Source organism: Pelobates fuscus, chromosome 5 (assembly GCF_036172605.1).
Source record: "Pelobates fuscus isolate aPelFus1 chromosome 5, aPelFus1.pri, whole genome shotgun sequence".
Taxonomy (NCBI): domain Eukaryota; kingdom Metazoa; phylum Chordata; class Amphibia; order Anura; family Pelobatidae; genus Pelobates; species Pelobates fuscus.
In genome coordinates, this window is record NC_086321.1 from 67,270,811 (window position 1) to 67,291,242 (window position 20,432).

The following is a 20,432-nucleotide window of genomic DNA, read 5'->3' on the forward strand; positions in this document are numbered from 1 at the left end:
AAATGGCAGCACCACACTTATAATTTTCATAATGATGGATACAAATCAAAGATATCCCTCTTACAAAGAGGGGTGTGTGTAACAGTAAAAAGTGATCAAACGTGAATAAAAATAAAGCAGCTCTATACACTTCTGTGGAAATATCCTCTTATCCACAAAACAATTACAAGAATTATAAACCGGTGTAAGTGAAAAACCTACACGTATAAGTGGAGCGCTAAAACAAATTATGTATATGTGGAATAAACTTACCACACGTTACTTGGTTTAAAGTTTGGTGTGAAGTACATGTAAAAGAACAAAAAATCAAAGGGTACAAAATAGTGCAGATGGTATTTAAAATAGAACCCAGTATATAATATTGCAATCAGGACACTCACATTTAAAGGAGCCTGTGTGTGAATATTGGCTCTGTAATCAAGCTGATGTGCTTTTATGGCAGCACCACTCCGCTTCGTTGTGGAATGATTCTCATGAATAAAAATACGCGTTTCACTCTCAGAAGAACGTCCTCAGTCAGCTTTAACAGCTGACTGTGGAAGCTCTTCTAAAAGTGAAATGCGTATTGGCCATTTATTTAAGACCTTTTTTTAGTATCACTTATTGATTTTATATTGTCATTGTATACATTTAAATACATTTTGTTATTTTATTTTATCCAAGAAATTGTATTCGTCATTTTTGGAGCCTCTATGAATCTTCACAGGGGTAGTGCCATCCCCACCAAAATTGGCACAGTACCTGCACACCTCAGAGCCAGGACCACTAGGCTCAGAACAAGGTGAGCACCCTATTTGTTGTTTACTTTTCCACCTTCCAGTTTAACAGGCTACACATTGGTTTGTTTATCTTATGTTTTATTCATGAGAATCATTCCACAACGAAGCGGAGGGGTGGTGCTGCCATAAAAGCACATCAGCTTGATTACGGAGCTCCTTTAAATGTGAGTGTCCTGATTGCAATATTATATACTGGGTTCTATTTTAAGTACCATCTGCACTATTTTGTACCTTTTGTTTTTTGTTCTTTTACATGTACTTCACACCAAACTTTAAACCAAGTAATGTTGATACCGGAGAAACTGACAGAAGCCAAGCACAGAGAAGTGGACACAGGTTTCTTCAGGAAGGAAGAGATCTTTATTCGATTCACCGACCGGGGCTCAGATGGACTAACGTCACCACAACAAACAGTCTGAGCCCAGAACTGACTGTGTAAATGCATGATATAGACATATAGCTCCTCCTATAGTTAACTCTACCCACATATACTGTTTACCCAATCAGCTGAACAAAGCCTAACTTCCCTTACCTGTTAGACCACATGGCTCACCCAGAACAATGGAGGAGGGGAAGTGTTTTCAGTCCCTGCATTCCTGCACTTGCTCAGTACACTGTTGATTGTATCTTAGCTACGTGTAACTGACTAACTGATACACCAACATTTACAGATATGCCACGTGGAAATCTCGGCCAACTAAATTTAATTTCTACCGAGCTTCCACCATATTCCCCCCTTTGATGCTTCTGATATATATAATAATTCCAGATGCATCACCTAATCATCGCTTACTTACACCTCAAGTTGCCATGAATCAGAACAGACCTCTTAAGCATCTTAGCATCATTACAAATTCCTTCAGCACTCCTCATTCTGAATATATTCTCTCTGGGCTAAGGGTTCATACTTGCAAACAGCCATTACATGCGCAGCTGTTTTCCTTTCTGTCGTGCTCTCTATGACACTCTGTATGGACCTAATTACCAATGGAACCAAACATGGTAGAAAGAGACACAACACTATAATCAACATGACTCCTCCTACCAATGTCTTGATCCCTCCAAGCTGCTCGTACCTACTTCCAAACCAACTACTAGAATTGTACCCGTTCCAGGCTTAAGTCGGTACATGCGTCAGTTTAGCCATGTGGCTTGTGAGATCAGCCACTGCCTGCCCTTCATCATCTATGTGCAGACAACAGTTGCTGAGATTGAACTTTCCACATACACCTCCTTTTATTTGCACTGGAAGTGAATGGAGGACTTTATCAACAGCCCAACTGGTTTACCTGGTAAGAAGGCTATATGCTTTACAGAGGAATCCATAATTGCCTAATGGTAGAATGAGGCTTGAATCCCTGTATTAGAATACAATAACACTTCATGGGCATACAGTTTGGCTGTTAACCAGTTCCCTCACATATTACATCCCTCCTATTGGCAATGAAGCGCGCTAAGGTAGCCAGTGCCACTCATTATCTTCCCAGCTACCTACATTCAAGGAAGCTAGCTTCTTTTTATGATTCACATCATAAACCTTAACTCCCAAGGTCTCTCCTGTTTCAATTGGCAACAAGAAGAAGGATAGTCTGAGCATACCTAATACACATGCCCCTTCCCAGTCCTGTGGTAACTACGAATAGGCTTTCTTACCACAGATCCAGTACAAATTTGCTGGGGCTTTCCAACTAAATGTAGCAGATAGGTCAAACCACACATCCTTTAAATTGGTATAAATTGCAAACAGATTAGGTGGTTCTGAGACATTTGAAGCTGACCACCAAGTTGTATCTTTTATACTATCATTATAAGCTTTTTGCCCTAGACAAGTCAATTCTCCTACAGATGTATGAAACATTATTCTTTTCCTTGCTATGCAAACAAAACCTATAATGGAGGTCTTTAATCGCCACTCAGATTTACCTCTAACACTCACTTGATAATCAGTTTGAGAAGATATTAACTGTTCAACTGTCTCAGAACCTGAATACATTACCTCCTTTGCTTCCCATGGCCATTGGTCTCCCATGTTAGTACCTCCACACACATAGCAGTTGGTTACATTAAGACTACCAGCAATGCTTTCGGCTAGATCTATAAATACGTTTTTCGCATTATGGGGGATCTTATTTTCCATACTCATCTCCTCATAGAAGGAATGAAAGACCTGATGAGTCTCGGTCTCTATTCATATAAATAATATTGTCCCAGGATCCAAACCTGTTCCATATATCTGGAACCCAAATAAGTTCCCAAACCTATCTATGAATCGTTCTGGGTCATTGATAAGTATATGGACTGGGTTACACTCCCTAGACTTACAATATGGCTTGGTAGGCAACTTAGTGACGATCATATCCTTATCTACTGTCTGTCCCCAGGTTGCCCACCCTACACAGGACCAATACGGACAATAATTATATCTTTATTTGGGCACTTTGGATCCATATATTTGTACTTACTACTGGGGCAAATATATTTATCATTAGACCCATACGTTCTTTCCCATTTAAGATCACCACATACATTCCAAGGTTTCCTACCACCTGATATCGCCTTACATGCATCAAATAGCAGAACACCTGAAGAATGTACGGTTTCTAGTATGGTCTTATTTATCAGGGTCCCCTGTGAGTCTCCATTCCGAATAGTCAACCAAATTGTACGGGGTTGATACTCTGGACTAAAACACCTAGGTTCTCCTGCTCTTAGATGGCATACACTATAATCTATACTCAAGTATCTACACTTAGATACATGTCCTTTACACTCATATTGTGAATGCCAAATAAGGGTCTGGGAAATATGATTGCCTGTTTTCGTAGTCTTAATGCAAACCTCCCAGCCTGGTGTGTCGGTACCTCTACCTTCCTGAATAATTAAAAACACAAATATACACATTATCAAACACATCACTCCTGACATCTTTGTCCTGACTCTTCGACCGTGCGATGGCACCTCAGCTTCCAGGATGTGAGGGCTGCAGGGAATGGAGTCCTTCCTGATCCTCACTTTTCTTCACAGAGGTTTTTCCTCTGGCTTAACGTTGGTAGGAGGTCAGGCTTTATTGTGCCCGTCAAAACACCTACTTGTAGATCTTTGTTGATGTTCCCTTTTAACAATATTCTCTTTGCAAAAAACACTTTTAATCCAACTGGGTCACACACTTTAACCGGATCTTGCAACGATTCTCTGGATCTATGGTAGCTTGTCAGGAATCTGCCGCTGCTTTTTACCCTAGAGTGATGAATCCACGGAGTCACTTCTACAACCTTTACAACTGTTGGGGTAGATAAAAGAACAACATAGGGACCTCTCCACTTGGAACCTAATGGAACAGTTGTCAGGGGTCCGCGGGCGGCTAGTAGGGGAGGCTGCTCGCAGCTCGCAGCACTCACCCTCAGTCCATCGCCGCCCGCGGTCTCCCCTCCTCCTACCTGTCGGCGAGCGGCGTCTCCTCTCCGCCGCTCGCATCCGTCACGCCTCCCAGCGGCAGCATGTATAACGCTGCACGCTGGAAGGTCGTTGATTTATGCAAATGCCGGGGTCACGTGAGTGACCCGGCGTTAAAGCAACAGTACCACAATCACAGTGGGAGGCTTAGATATCTCCCACGTGTGATTGTTAATACTGATTGGAAGTTATCCAATCAGAATTTAACCTAGGGTATTTATACTCACCTTTCCTGTTCCTCCCTGCCCTGTTGTGGTCTTTGCTGTATAGTATTGATTCTGAACTTGTGATTTCTGGTTACGTACTCTCTGGCTTGTTAATCTGACTTTGTGACTTTCTCCTACCCTTTGACCTCGGCTTGTTTATCGTTATCCTGTTTTCTGGTTCCCCTGACTCTGCTTGTCTCCTGACTATTCTGTGTGTGCTTAGCCCGGCCACTCTAAGGTCCGGTACGGCACCTTTTCTGTGTGTGTGTGTCTGTTAGCGTGTTGGGTTCCCGGAATCGTGACAACAGTGTTCCATTATTTTATCCACACTTGATCCCCTGGATGGTAAGAATGAACAGGTGGATATATGTTCACAGGTAACCTATCTTGCACCCATTTCTGTACCTTCATCATAGTTTTACTCAACTCAGCCACCTACAGCCGAATAATTCCATCATCAAACTGACATAAATCTCCTCCTAAATTACTGAGTATGGAAGGTAGATGCCCATACATAATTTTTCAGCAGTAACCCAGAAACAAAAGAAAGCATCTTTGAGGTCTAGGAAGGTATAGCAGGTTGCCCCACCTGGTATTAAAGCAAGCAGATTATAGGGGATGGGTACCACTGGGTGTATATTGACTACTGCATTATTAACTGCTTTTAGATCTTGTACAGGATGATACTCATCTGATCCCGGCTTCTGAACAGGTAATAATGGAGTGTTCCAAGGGGAGGTACAGAATTTTAGGATGTCATACTTTACACACTTATCCACATAGGTTTGTATATTTTCCTTAGCCCTCTATAATATATGGTACTAACAAAGGCTAACAGGATACGCTCCAAGCTTTAATTCAATGTGTATTGGTGGAATATTGCGAGCAAGTCCTGGAGGATTATTCTCTGTCCATATTCTTGAAATGTCAAATAATCATTCATCACTCTTAGGGTCTGTATTTGTTATTATAGAGTAGAAGTGCCATTCTTCTTCCCTTTGCACCGATACTGATATTATGCCTGGTGATGTATTAAACTTCAGAGACGTTGATCCGTTGGGTTTAAAAGTTATCTGGGCTTGAAGCTTTGATAATAGACCTCGTCCTAGAAGCTGAACTGGACACTCCAGCATATATAGGAACTGGTGCTTAACAAAATGGCCTCCTAGAATACAAGTATGACTCTTGAGAATTGGTCTAGCAGCGCTTTTCCCAGTAGCTCCTATCATAGTTATAGTCTTCCTGAAGGAGGAGCAACTAGGTTAGTTACCACAGAGTACTCAGCACCAGTGTCAATCATGAAAGAGCTCCTCTTTCCCTCTATTGATACATCGACCATAGGCTGCACTCGGCTAAAGGGGGATGGAGCCCAGTCGGTATCAATAGTCTTCCATGACAGTGTCAGCCAGACCGACAAAATCTCTATCTTCTCTATCCCTTAATCTCTGGGTAGGGGAATAGTATCTACTTCCCTGAACACCTCCTCTGTTACTACTGTCATTCCCTTCAAGACTTTCTCTATAGCCACCTCTGTAACCATCTCGTAACCTTCTCTCTTGTCTTATCTATAACTTGCTTTATATTCCCTCTGTGGGCAGTCACTTTTCCAATATCCTTCCTCTCTACAATACGCACAGTGATTCCTACTTCCTCCCTTACTCAGCCTATTCTCAACTCCTCTATTCACCTCCCTTCCCTGTCTCTCTACACTTATGATAGCTACAGCTAGCATATCTGCCTTCATCCTCATTTTACGTTCTTCCTCCTCCTTTGTTTCAATCTCCCTGTTCATATACACCTGACTTGCAATTTCCATTAACTGTGATATGGACATTCCTACAAATCCCTTTAACTTTAGCAATTTTCTTTTGATATCACCTTGGGTCTGGCTGACAAATGCTGAGTTGTTCATTCGAGAGTTCTCAGGGGCCTCTGGATTAAAAGGAGTATATAATCTATATGACTCCAGCAATCTCTCATAGAAAGCACTAGGTGACTCGTCGGCTTTCGTAAAGGAATTATGAGTCTTCCAATTAAACAGATCAGTCATGGTGAAAGGGACATAAACAAATACAGGGTCTGCCAACTGTAATTGACCATTAATATCAATGTGTGGTGGACCAGGGGTAAGCTGCAGTGGCATTTGTAAATGTCAAAGTTGGAGGGCACCGGTCATTTGTCAGGTTAGGGTGGGACTTAGATAGGGTTGTTTAGTCATAGGTTCCGGAACTGACGGAAGCCAAGCACAGAGAAGTGGACACAGGTTTCTTCAGGAAGGAAGAGATCTTTATTCGATTCACCGACCGGGGCTCAGATGGACTAGCGTCACCACAACAAACAGTCTGAGCCCAGAACTGACTGTGTAAATGCATGATATAGACATATAGCTCCTCCTATAGTTAACTCTACCCACATATACTGTTTACCCAATCAGCTGAACAAAGCCTAACTTCCCTTACCTGTTAGACCACATGGCTCACCCAGAACAATGGAGGAGGGGAAGTGTTTTCAGTTCTTGCATTCCTGCACTTGCTCAGTACACTGTTGATTGTATCTTAGCTACGTGTAACTGACTAACTGATACACCAACATACACATATGCCACGTGGAAATCTCGGCCTACTAAATTTAATTTCTACCGAGCTTCCACCACAATGTGTGGTAAGTTTATTCCACATATACATAATTTGTTTCAGCACTCCACTTATAGGTGTAGGTTTTTCACTTACACCGGTTTATAATTTTCATAATGATGGATGCTCATATTAAAGAGGAAGGTGGTGGGGGTGTAATTACTACAATGAAAGGGCGACATGGGACATTGAAAAAGGGTTTCCCCCAAAACGTTTGTTTATTATTTTGCCGGCCAATACATTTTGGTAACACTTTGTTTGTGCACATAGCAACATTGTGTGCAGCCTCTATTTGTTTGATTTGTACAATGAAAGGGCAATAATGAAGGTACAATCCGCAGCATGAACGGACTTCTGGACACTGTTTCAGGGCGCGAGCAATGCTCCAGTATGTTATTTACTAAAACTGTGACTTCAATGTGAATATCTAAAAAAAACAAAAAAAAACAAACACTGTCTTCAAGAATTTTCCAGTTTGGCTAATGTGGCCCAAAATTTCAGTTTCTCTTTAAATTCCTGACAATTGGCACTACAGCGAACAACCCTGCTTGTCTTCTAAATAAATGTCCCTCAAAAATATTTTTCTAGTGCTGACACCTAGTGCATGGCAAATGTAACAACCCCTAACTAAGATTCTGTTAAAATCTCTGCCATGACACCAGGTATCAGTCCTAACACTGGGCCCCTTCTTTGTTCTCTGCACGTGGTGAAGGCATGATGGAGCTATAGCCTGGAGAGCTGGCAGACTGACAGAAAAGCCCCTCCTCCATGCTCAATTGAAAGAACAACAGTCTTACTCATAACCCTTTGAAGGCCAGATGTGCACCCAAGGCATTGTTTGTCGGCGAGTGGGTCCCCTAACTATGGTACTAACAACGGGTTAATTGGTTGCTTTCGTGCCAACCACAATATGGCGGCACCCTTCCCTCCCCCTATACAGGTCAGCGCGAATTTTCCCGCCCCTTCCCTTCTCCTGCGTCTAGTAGTGGCGTCACTTCCGGTCGGTGAAGAATCCTCACAGAGTCGGACAAGAGATAAAGTTGACAGGTGTGTGGTCCTTTAAAGATGCGGGCGGCCCCGGCTTTCATCCTTCCTGTGTTCTGTACGAAGCGCTAGGTTAGACCGTTCTACTGTGCTGCTAGAAGGGAGGACAGCGTGTATTGTATAGATATATCCTTGGCTCGGGTGACGGTGGTTTTCACCCCCCCCCCCCTTTCCTTTCTTGTAATGGTGGCGGGAAGAAGGGTCTTTACATTCCCGCATTACATTACCCCACACGGGGAGCATTCTCCCCCACGGTGCAGAGTGGAACAGGCCGCGCCCGGGTCTCGCGCCGTTTATAAAATAAACTGCCCCTCGTGCCAGGGTTTACGCGCGCCTCGCTGCTTGCCGCGAGACAGGTCCCCTCAGAGCGCATCCTGTAACGGCCGGCTGGATGGGATCGGCAAAGCTCGGTCACACCTGAGGGGAGGGGAGCGGGCTAATGGCGGGTACCCCTGTGCATCCAGGGATGCCATGTTAAGGAGAGGATGACAGAGGAGAAGATGGCGCACATTTGTAGCGATGCAGTGAGCATGCTCAGGGAAGAGACGCGAAATTAGGTTTTGTTTTGCTCGGGAGAGAAGAGCATTGTGGGAAGCGTAGTCTTTAAATAGCTGGAGGGCTAGGGGGGTTTTGTCATCCCTGGGCTGGGTTAATGTATCCATATGTTAGCACGAGGGGGGGAGGGATAAAATATGTTATACAGCTTCCCCCCTTTATTACCCTGTAGGACCTGCTTTGTCTTGGTAACTGGTTACACCATGTGTCAAACTGGTAGATAAGTGTATTTCAATATGTTACTGGTAAAACTGGTGCATATTTATTCAGGATTATTAAATACAAACAGAGCCCCCCCCCTTTTAAGACAAAAATCCCCAGGTCTGTGTTTTGCTTTGTTTTTAAATATACATTCGGCCCACTTATCACTTGTCTCTTTTTGGCCTCAAATTGACCATTTCGAAGTAAAACCAGCACACACAAAATACTGTGCTGCCTTCCATGCCTCCACTCAATGTCAACAAGGTCCTCGCCTGGTACAATCTCAGGCTTCTCATAGAGACCATTTTGGCGGCTCAGAGTACATGTACGCAACTTGAGTTGGCAAAGGGAGGGTGGGAGATTCAACAGTGAAGGAGTGGAGAACACTTTTCCCCTTACAGACAATGCCTGCAAGAGAGATGCTCGGTGCGCCTGTTGCAAGAGTACTGTGCGCGATGATGGATGCGTTTTATGCATGGGATTGATATTTGGCAGTCCATACAGATTCCTTCCACCATAACCACTTCAAATCACTGTCATGGTCGTAGGAGTCCCCCTTAAAGTATCACTATACAAACATGTATTCTTGACCCTATAGTGTTAAAACCACCATCTGGGCCCCTCATGCCTCCATAAATATAGCAAAATCTTCCTGTATTCAAGCCTGAAGCTGTAGCTCTGCATGCTGCTTGCCTCAGAAAAAACAGCAGTCTGCTGACATCAGAAGTGGTGGCCTGATCCAATCACAATGCTTCTATATAAGATTAGCTGAGACTGACAAAGGGGCAGAGCCAGCAAGATTCAAACACAGCCCTGGCCAGTCAGCATCTTCTCATAGAGATGAATTGAATCAATAAATCTGTATGAGGAAAGTTCAGTGTCTCCATGCAGAGGGTGAAGACACTGAATGTTTGGATGCATTTTAGGCAGCCATGACCCAGGTAGGATCTCTAACAGCCATCCGAGGAGGGCCAGTGACGTTATCACTAGGCTGTAATGTAAACACTGCATTTTCTCTGAAAAGACAGTGTTTACAGCAAAAAGCCTGAAGGTAATGATTCTACTCACGAGAACAAATTCAATATGCTGTAGTTGTTCTGGTGACTATAGTGTCCCTTTAATTATTATTTAGAGCATCATAACCACTGTTGCCTAATGTAGTGGTTATGATGCCAGAAGTACAATGGCCTCTTGCTTAAGTCTAGTTGCGAAGTGAACCTCCTCTGTCGTTTGGTTGCCAATCCTGCAGTTCATTTATTGGCTTTGTGCTTCACTTGGGTGCTGTCTGCTAGTGAGTGAACATAATTAATGTTGGCCAGCCTGGAACAACTATGGCAGGAATATAACATATCTATGTATGTACAGTGTTCTATATGCTGCACATACAGGCTTTGTGAACCATGATCACTTTAAAATATTGAATGGTCATAGAGGTTGGAGTAACCCTTTGTTTTTTGTTGCACTTTCTCTTGTGTTCACTTTTTCCATTATGTTCCCTCTTGTGGCTCATTCTCCTTTGCCAGATGCTTGTTTATTTTGTTCCTCTCGTGTCCACACTGAAATGGATTGCTGTAAGTCAGATATTATATAATCAAAATCTGGATATGAATAAAAGTTTGAATGTAAACCATGCCAATTTACTCTGCTTTATGTTTAAATTTAATCTCGGGGACACTACATTTTAAAGGTACTCTTGTCACCAGAACAACTACAGCTTATTGTATTTGTTTTGGTGGGTAGAATCCTTAACTTCAGTCTTTTTGCTGTAAACACTGTCTTTTCAGAGAAAATGCAGTGTTTACAATACAGCCTAGTGATAACTCCATTGGTTACTCCTCAGATGGCTATTAGAGGTGCATCCTGGGGGCAGTGCAGCCATTCATTGTTACCATCCTCTGCATGCAGACACTAAACCTTTCTCATAGAGATGCTTATTGGCAAGGGCTGTGTTTGACTTGTGCTGGCTCTGCCCCTGATCTGCCTCCTTGACAGTCTCAGCCAATCCTATGGGAAAGTCTTGTGCTTGCTTAGGTGCATCTAAGCAAGCACCGAAACGCGCATCGGGCTCTATGGGCTCCTTTTCGTTCACTTTGTTTCACTTAGGGCTATCTATCACCATGTGCAGGTAACCAACATCCTAAGTATGGTTCTGCACATGGAGTCACTATAATCTTTGTTTCTTCACCTCTCTCTCTCCTTTTTGGTCACTATATGACTGTCTGCAGAGGGTAAAATCCCACAGACTTGACTGGGGTCTCCCTTGTATCTACTGTTTAGCGTTACAGTTGTCTAGAAATAGCATCTGGGGGATATTTGGAATCCTTCCCGAATGCTAGATTCTCTCCTTTTTTATTAAATACAGGGTAATTGCTACATGCTGCCCCATATGCCAGGCTGGTCTATGACTCGTCTAACTACTGTTTTGTAAACTGCATATCTATAGACTATTAACAGTTTAGAGCTAATCACCAGCCACACGGCATACAGGAACCTTTTAGGTTCCAAATAAGTGACCATACTCCAGATAACCATGTCAGTTGAATGACATTCACCTACTCAATACGCTCCTAGCTCTGGACTTGACCATTCTTTTACCCAATAAAGTCATTAGCCAGTTGCAACTTTTGAGCTTTGTAGGTATTAGGGTATCACTAGATATCTATAGAGGTGAGCCATTAAGGCAAGATTTCACATATTTTGCTATAAAATTTATCGATCTATTATCAAATTGTTTTTCTATTACACTGCACTTATCTCCTTATTATTTCCAGTACTATACTCTGCCATTCAGAACATTTAGTTCTGCCAGTAATTTTGATGTGATTTGTTTTGCTACTGTGTATTGAATATTGTATAACAATGTTGTAAAAAAAAAAAAAAAAAAAGACAAATCATAACTACTACAGCTCAGTGCAGTGGCTATTACCTCCCTTCCATCCCTGCCCAGGTCCGTAATTTTCCACTGGTTTGTAATATATTATAATGCTAAGAGAGCCCCGTTAATAAGCTTTTTTTTTTAATTTTTTTTTTTTTTAATTCAGGTACTTGTACTTGCATTAATCTTCAACTTCTTTGTTTTATCTAATAGAATGCCGAAGTCAAAGGAGCTGGTTTCTTCAAGTGCATCTGGAAGTGATTCCGATAGTGAAGTTGACCAAAAGGTTAGATTTAAAAAGCAACATCATAGTAAATGTCTCACAACTCTGTGTTAAAAAAAATCTAGTAACTGTTATTACAACAAATATATATAAATATAAAATATCTATTTGTATTACACAATATACATATACACATCAGTGGAGAAACGAGAACAGGCTTACTTCATTTTGGAATACAAACAACTTTTTTGTGTTTAAATACAATAAAGGAGACTCTACACTGAATTTAACAAATTCATACAAATGCTGGAGGGACCAAATTCCAGCTTATATTCTTGAGACAAACTGTCGTTCCATGAAGGACAAAATATGATAGGTAGGCTTTTTCAGGTAGACCGTATTGATCGATTATTGGGTCCATTGTAACTATGTTTCAGAGATGCTCTTGTAGGGAGATATGATTCAGGGCAGTTGTTGAGTGAAAATGTAGTTGTGGCGAGTAGAAATTCACCCCGCTAAGAGTGATATGGACTATCCAGGCTTGCAATGGCAAGTACTTTTTTATTTTATTTTTTAAAAGGGACACTTTAGTCACCCAGATCACTTCAGCTCAATGTAGTGGTCTGTGCGCCAGGTCCCTCAGGTTTTAACCCTTCAGATGCAAACATAGCAGTTTCAGAGAAACTGCTATGTTTACATGTGGGGTTAATCCAGCCTCTAGTGCAGGGCTGTCCAACCTGCGCCCCCCCCTCCCCCCCCAGATGTTGCTGAACTCCAACTCCCATGATTCTTTCAATGAAACAGATAGCCAGGGGATCATGGGAGTTGTAGTTCAGCAACATCTGGGGGGCCACAGGTTGGAAAGTCCTGCTCTAGTGGCTGTCGTCCGGACAGCCACTAGAGGCACATCTGCGACGCTGGATGCGAATTGAGAAATGCTTTCCTATGGACTCTTGGAAATGCGTGCGGCACTTGCCGCGCATGCGTATTCCGCTCCACTAGGGAGCTGACGGGAGAGGTCACCAGCGCCGAGGGTGCCCGACGCTGGATAAAGGTAAGCTGCTGTTTTCCTGGCCCTATAGTGATCCTTTAACCCCTTCAGGACGGAGTCAATAGTGCACGTTCTGATCAAAACAAAACGTAAACAAAAACTGGAATTTGCGCTATGTCTGTTCACCCGTAGTTCCCCTCTTTCAAATTATATGCACCCACACTTATTATATATCATTTTGTTCAGGAGAAACAGGGCTTTAAATTATCATTAACTATTCATATATGGAACATCATTTATTATGAATAAAAGTAAAAAAAAATGGGAGAAAATAAGATTTTTTTTTTAAATTTGCATTTCCGTCTGACATTTTAACTGTGAATGTCATAATACTGTTAGGTTTTACTGCAAAAAAAATGCACATATTTGTAATCAGCGATGTCTCACGAGTACAACAGTACCCCCCATTAACAGGTTTTATGTTGTTTTGGAAAGTTACAGGGTCAAATATAGAACATTACATTTTCAAATTGAAATTTGCCAGATTGGTAATGTTACCTTTGAGACGGTGTGGTAGCCCAGGAATGAGAATTACCCCCCAATAATGGCATACCATTTGAAAAAGTAGACAAGCCAAGGTATTGAAAGTGGGGTATGTTTAGTCTTTTTTAGTAGCCACTTAGTCACAAACACTGGCCAAAGTTAGCGTTCATATTTGTTTTTGTGTGAAAAAAGCAAAAAACTAATATTTGGCCAGTGTTTGTGACTAAGTGGCTACTAAGAAAGACTGGACATACCCCACTTGCAATACCTCGGGTTGTCTACTTTTGCAAATGGTATGCCATCATGGGGGTAATTCTCATTCCTGGGCTACCATACGCTCTCAAAGGCAACATAACCAATCTGGCAAATTTCAATGTGAAAAAAATGAAATGCAAGCCTTATATGTGACTCTCTAACTTTCCAAAACACCATAAAACCTGTACATGGGGGGTACTGTTATTCTCGGGAGACTTCACTAAACACAAATATTAGTGTTTTAAAACAGTAAAACATATTACAACAATAATATAGACCATAAAAGTGCAGTTCGCTTGTAAAAAATGCAAAAAACGTCACTTTTACTTAAAATATCATCGTTGTAATACAATTTACCAGTTTGAAACACAAATATTTCAGTTCAGCGAAGTCTCCCGAGTAAAACAGTGTACCCCCTATGTACAGGTTTTATGGTGTCTTGGAGAGTTACAGGGTCAAATATAGTGCTTGCGAATTAAATTCTCTGCACTTTCTCCCTGTGTTGTCATGCATGTCAATCAAATTTTAATTAATCAAATCACATAATTACGTTAAAAGATTATTTAAATATACATGTAGAATTTTAATATATATGCATTTATAGGTATTTAAATTCTACGTGTATACTAATGTAATCTTTTATGTAATTATATGTATTTATCTATATATATATATATATATTTGCGGTTATTTGTATTTATATATATATATATATATATATATATATATATATATATATATATATATATATATATATATATATATATATATATATATAGAATGTCATTCTAAGTGTATTTTGTTATCGATATTTATATATATTAATAACAAAATACAGTTAGAATGAAATTACATATGCATATATAATTTATATTAAATTTTGTTTCAATATTTTATTATTTTAATTATACGTATTTATATATAATATATATATATATATACATCTATTATATATATATAATATATATATACATATTATATATATGTAACGTCATTCTAAGTGTATTTTAATATTAATATATATACTTATAATATTAAAATACACTTTGTATGACGTTACATATATATAATATATATATATATATATATATATAATATATACATATTTATATTTAATTTATTTTTACACTTGTCTTTTATTTATTTTTTATACTTCCCACCAGCAGGGGGACTGTCTGATATTTCAAACAGTCCCCCTGCTGGCAGATCCACAGCCAGCTATAGGGGGCCATGTGATCGCTCTTTCAGAGCGATCACATGTCCCCCGGGGGCCTGATTTGCCGTGGGAGGGCTGCCTGGGCTGTGAGGCAGTCCTCCCGAAGCGGATCGCGGCGGAGGTAAGTATAACTTACCTCCTGGGGCTGCAAGCCGTTACGGCGTGCTATGCCGTCATAACGGCTTTAAAGCCCACTTAACCCGTGACGGCATAGCACGCCGTAACAGCGTTAAGGGGTTAAAGCCTGGCTAATGGACTAGGACTGCCATATGCCCTCAAACACATAAAATATATCACAAAGATACATGTTGTATTTAGTGTAAAATATCAAGATATACTGACTTCGCCTCTGATTCCAGCAGAGCCATCTACTGAGCTTCGTTGGTGGTACTCTTCATGTAACACCCACCTCCTGTCTGTCCTTTGCTCCTCCTGCTGTCTTCTGTGATTTGCTCTGCTCGATGATGCTTCTCAGTGACATCCTGGTGTTCCTATACTCCTTAGCCAGGAAGTTTCCATAGCAAATAAAGTCCCTCTGGTTCACTCTGAGTGACTGCAACTGGAGGTGTTCCTAGCTTTCAATGTAAACACTGTATTTTCTCAGAAAATAGTGTTAACATGAGAGAGGCTGCAGGGAGCTATAATTCTCACCTGAACAACCTCATTAAGCTGAAGTTGTTCAGGTGACTATAGTGTCCCTTTAAAAAGAGCATTAGTGATTTGGGGCATAACCATTCCCATTATTACCATTTACCGTTTACCATGTTTGCTTGGAGTAACCAAATAAAATAGCATGGCATTATTTGAGATGGGAGATAAAGTGAATGGAATGTATTTTTTCCCTGTGTCTGAAGGCTGACGTGCAAATCATTTAAAATCTGTAATGGCATTTTGTTGTAGCCCTTACTAGTATTCTAGTAACGCTTCAAGTATATTTTAAGCACAAGCCCTACATGTAAAAATAAAACTTGTATGTCAATATTTCAGATTCATTCCTTGGTCTTTACTTTAGCGGATACCTGATCATATTTTAAATAATTGGACCAGTATAACTTGTTCAGAAGTTTTGCTTTACAGTATTAAAAATGGGGTGTGGAGAAATTGAAGTTTCTTTATTTTTTAATTTTTTTTTTTTTTAGGGGAGAATTTAAGCATAATTATTGACATGACTATTTAATCAGTAAAAGTGCACACTGCTTGGAGAACATGTTCCTTTCACAGATCTGTTGTATGAAACAATGTTTTTTCTTTTCCCATGCACACAGTTGAAAATCATTAAATTACCAAAACTGTCAGTGCAAGAAGTAATACGGCTCTACCACCAATCCAAGTCAGCAGATATTTTCTGCTTAAAATTAGATCATAATTGAGCATTTATGTGGATGATGAGGCATTTTTTTAATACCTCGATTTACTCAATGCTCTTTACACTGGATGGAACTCAGAGTAAGCCAATACACATTACTCTGTAAATGAGCTATGTACTTAAAGCCACTAACTTACTTTTGCATACTTAGTATGTCATTCTTCATTTTTTTATATATATTGGTTTGCTGCATGCTGTCTTGGAGAATATCTAGGGAAAACTACATCCAATTTGTTCTTCAACCGAAAAAGGAATTATCTGTATATGATGTAAAACTGATGCATTTGTATGATTCCAATGTCTTTCCTTTTCAATTTTCATGAAAAGATAGAGCATAGGCCGTAGAAGCATTTTTTTTTATATTGGGCTAACATGATTTTAAAATTCTGTTCAATAAAATTAGCTTTTATTACAATATACTAATCTGTTTTATTTGCATTACTGGACAAATATGGATGCAACCTCTACTCCAACAATTAATGTATTTGGGCAGTGGCACAATAACTATTATAGCATATTGTACTAATTTTGATGCTAGCATGATCCAGGTGTGCTCCCTTGGTTCTTTGCCAAACTGTTACTTAACAGCTTGGCAGAAACCAGGGTTCCCCTGGGTGCTAGAGTCTATCTTGCTGTTGATGTAGCTTTTCAGACATTACCATTCCACATTAGGAATATCCTTTCCATCCATATTTGCAGTGAGCATGCATCTTACTGATGGATGAACCAATGCTATCCAGACTTGGAGAAAATGGCACACAAATGTAACTTTTCATTAAATGTGCACACATTGAGGAGCCAGGGTGTGTGGCTAATGCTATAAGTTTTTTTTATTTTTTAAAGATGATTTGACACATAACTGGGTAATATCAAAAGGGGACATGCTGATGTCATAACCACTACAATAGACTTAAAGTACCCCTTCAATCACAGTGCACTAAGCACATTCTGTTAAGAGGACAAAACTGCTTCACTAATTGAATATTAAAGGCTTCATGTATCTTTCTTATATACAGCCTAAAAGAAAAAGCCAGCCTCCTCCAGAGAAAGAAAAGCCTGCGAAGAAACAAAAAACAGGAGAAAGTTCCAAAGGAGCTGCATCATCCAAGCAAAGTAGTAGCAACAGAGATGATAACATGTTCCAGGTAAGACTTAAATCTCACTTTTACTTCAGGGCTTTAGTTTTAGACAAGCTATTCATCATTCTGGAAAGTATTTTCCACCTACTACTGCACAGAGTTCTCCTGGCACCTAAAGTAAGTAGCCTCTGTATTACAGTTCAGAACTGTCCAACCTTGAACTGTGGTATATTAATAATGCTGGTACATCTTCCAAAGATTGATTGCACCGTAACCACTATAATGAGTTTGAGGTTATGGTGTTTAGAGTGCCCATTTAATGCAGAACGGTTGGTCTCTTCCTACCCAACTAGGGAATGGCTTCTAATTTCTTTAGATATTTGAATTTCTTTTGTTTTACTGAAGTAGCATATCGAGCATTCATGTTATGCATTTATGTATTTTCAAACAATTTGGCTTGCACAATATACAGATGAAATACTATTTATTAATTGACTAGTTCTGTAGCTGAACTGATAATGCTGAAATTACATCTCTGCTTTATGAAGCAGGATCCAAGCTTAAACTATATTTAAATGGTTTGACTACTTACCTTGGGATGGTTTGAGGTAATCCTGGCATTATAACCTCTTCAAAGTGGTTATGGTGCTTTGAGTGTGTTTAATTGTTAATGCAAATTTGTTTTGCCTTTTTACCAATAGATTGGAAAAATGAGGTACGTCAATGTTAGAGACTTTAAAGGAAAAGTCCTGATTGACATCAGAGAATATTGGATGAACCAAGATGGGGAGATGAAGCCAGGCAAGAAAGGTAATTGGCTGAATATAAATGTATCCCTGTCTGACATGTTTCATGATTTTTCACCTTCTGAATGTATTTTCATCATCCCATGGAAAACCGTTGTCAACAATTATGTAGGAAGAAATTGGTCCATATTAAGCCTTAATATTGTATTGTATCTGCTAGGGATTTGTCAAGGATCTAGTTTGTTTGAGCACCCCTCTTTCCCACTGCAAAAAAAATGATGAATTAATGAGCCTTAGATGTGAGTCAGTCTAAAACCAGGGCCAAAATCCCCACTCCCCGTTTATGTAAGGGTGGTGATTCAAACATGGTAAGTGTTTCAGCCATCTCAATACACTCGTTAGATATGCAATGATGGTCCTCAAAGTCCTATCCTTGGAAGTGCAAAGGGATTGACTCCCAGGCGCATCAGAGATTAAGCAGCAGCTTGGGACACAAGCAGTTTAACTCTCTGCAGAGCACATAGAAATTCTTTCATAAAGCTGTCAAACTTGACTTAGCTGTGGGTCTTTCTATGTGCTGCATAACCTTTGCAGTCTTGGTTTAATAGTATTTCTGTATGTTAGCAGTCCCCAATTTGCTGCTGAGATAAGCAGGTAAATGTTAATCTTAGTAATGTTACAGTATTGGTAAAAATATATATTTTTTCCATTTTCAGTGAGGTTAACAAGTCAGTCATGTTCTATAACATCCCACATTTTATTTCACTATTTACATTTTATTTTTGTCTGGTATGCATTAAAAGCCTTTAAGAAAAAGTTTCAAATGTTGGTTGTTCGTTCAGTGCTAAAATGGTGCTGCATTAAAAAGTTCTGTTTAAACAGAAACAAAGTGATTTAACTCCTAAGCGGCAGAATATTGAAAAGTGAGACTGCAGGCATATGATATATAGCCAACAACTGCTTCATTAAGCACATAATGATTTTGAATACTACTAATGCATGTCATAGAGAAGCATTGGATTGGCATAACATAGCATTTGCTGATCTAATAAGAGGCAGAATGGCTGCAAGCAGTCTGTCCCAACTATTCATGAATTTTAGACTGCTGGCAATAAAATATTTTTATAGCATTAATTTTTATTTTTTTTAAATGTATTCTAGGTATATCTTTAAATCCTGAGCAATGGAACCAGCTGAAGGAGCAGATATCTGATGTCGATGATGCAATAAAAAAACTGTAAAAGACACCTGTTTGTGGAGAAGCTTCATCCTTTAGTTTTAAGCACTCTTTTTACATTTTGCTATTTGTTTTCTACTTTTTGTTTTACCGGCTATTGTATGTTTGGATTGCAAAGCAACTTGTCAGACGGATCCTTTATATGCATTTCAATGTACCCTGGGTCACAAATTATGTTGTAAAAAGGAGATTTTGTTTACCAAATAACTGTTCAAGTATCTGGCCATTTAGTTCTAACATGGCTACATATTTAAAAGCGGTGGAATGCTCCTTAATATTCCTGACAATATTTAAATCTGGATAGTTTCTTCTGCATTTGGGACTGCACAGGCTGTGGTTCTTCATCTAGAACTATGATGACAGCTGCCTAGGGAATGGTGTTTTTTCCTCTTGATCTAGAAGTATGGTGCAATTTTTTTATTTTTATTTTTTGTAAATGCAAGAATGAAGGCAAAACCTTTATGATCATATGAATGAGCTGATTCCTGTTTAGGGCTCCTAATAGATTTTGAGTATTTGATTTATTTTAAACTAGTACATTTTGTCCCCCTACTTTTTGGTTGCACACACACAGTTGTAAGCACCAGTTTGCAGTCCTTTTGCAGTTGACAATTTACTTCAAAGGAACTTCCCAAACACAACCTACGTGTCATTTGTCCATTTAAACAGTTGTTCTTTCACAACGTTTGAGTATCCCAGTCTTTTTCAGAGTTCATTCATGTTTGCAGTGTGTCTTGAGTTTGTCAAATTTGGAAACTATTTATCTACCTAACAGTGAGGGTTTTTTTTTTTTTTTTGGTTTGGATTTTGTATAGGCTAGCTCCTGATTATATAATTTTTTTTTTGCATCCTTTACAATGCACATAGTAACTATTGGTATGTTTTTTACCTTTTGTACAAAATCTGCATTAGATTTAAGCTGTAAGCCTAAATGATTAGGGATTTCTCCATATGAAGATAGCATCTTTGGCTTGTTACACATGAGCACTCTAAAAATTCACTGTCTTGAAACCTCCCGCCTCCCTTTTAC

At 39.7% G+C, this 20,432-nt stretch overlaps 1 protein-coding gene across 1 annotated transcript; it reads left to right on the forward strand.

Annotated features, from left to right (window-relative positions):
* The first annotated feature begins 8,044 nt into the window (after nucleotides 1-8,044).
* Nucleotides 8,045-20,214, forward strand: SUB1 (SUB1 regulator of transcription). Its single transcript, XM_063456835.1, has 5 exons — nucleotides 8,045-8,118; nucleotides 11,960-12,032; nucleotides 17,357-17,485; nucleotides 18,121-18,229; nucleotides 19,327-20,214. The coding sequence occupies exons 2-5, from the start codon at nucleotides 11,961-11,963 to the stop codon at nucleotides 19,404-19,406; spliced, it is 390 nt and encodes a 129-aa protein (XP_063312905.1). The 5' UTR covers nucleotides 8,045-8,118; nucleotide 11,960; the 3' UTR covers nucleotides 19,407-20,214.
* The last annotated feature ends 218 nt before the right edge of the window (nucleotides 20,215-20,432 follow it).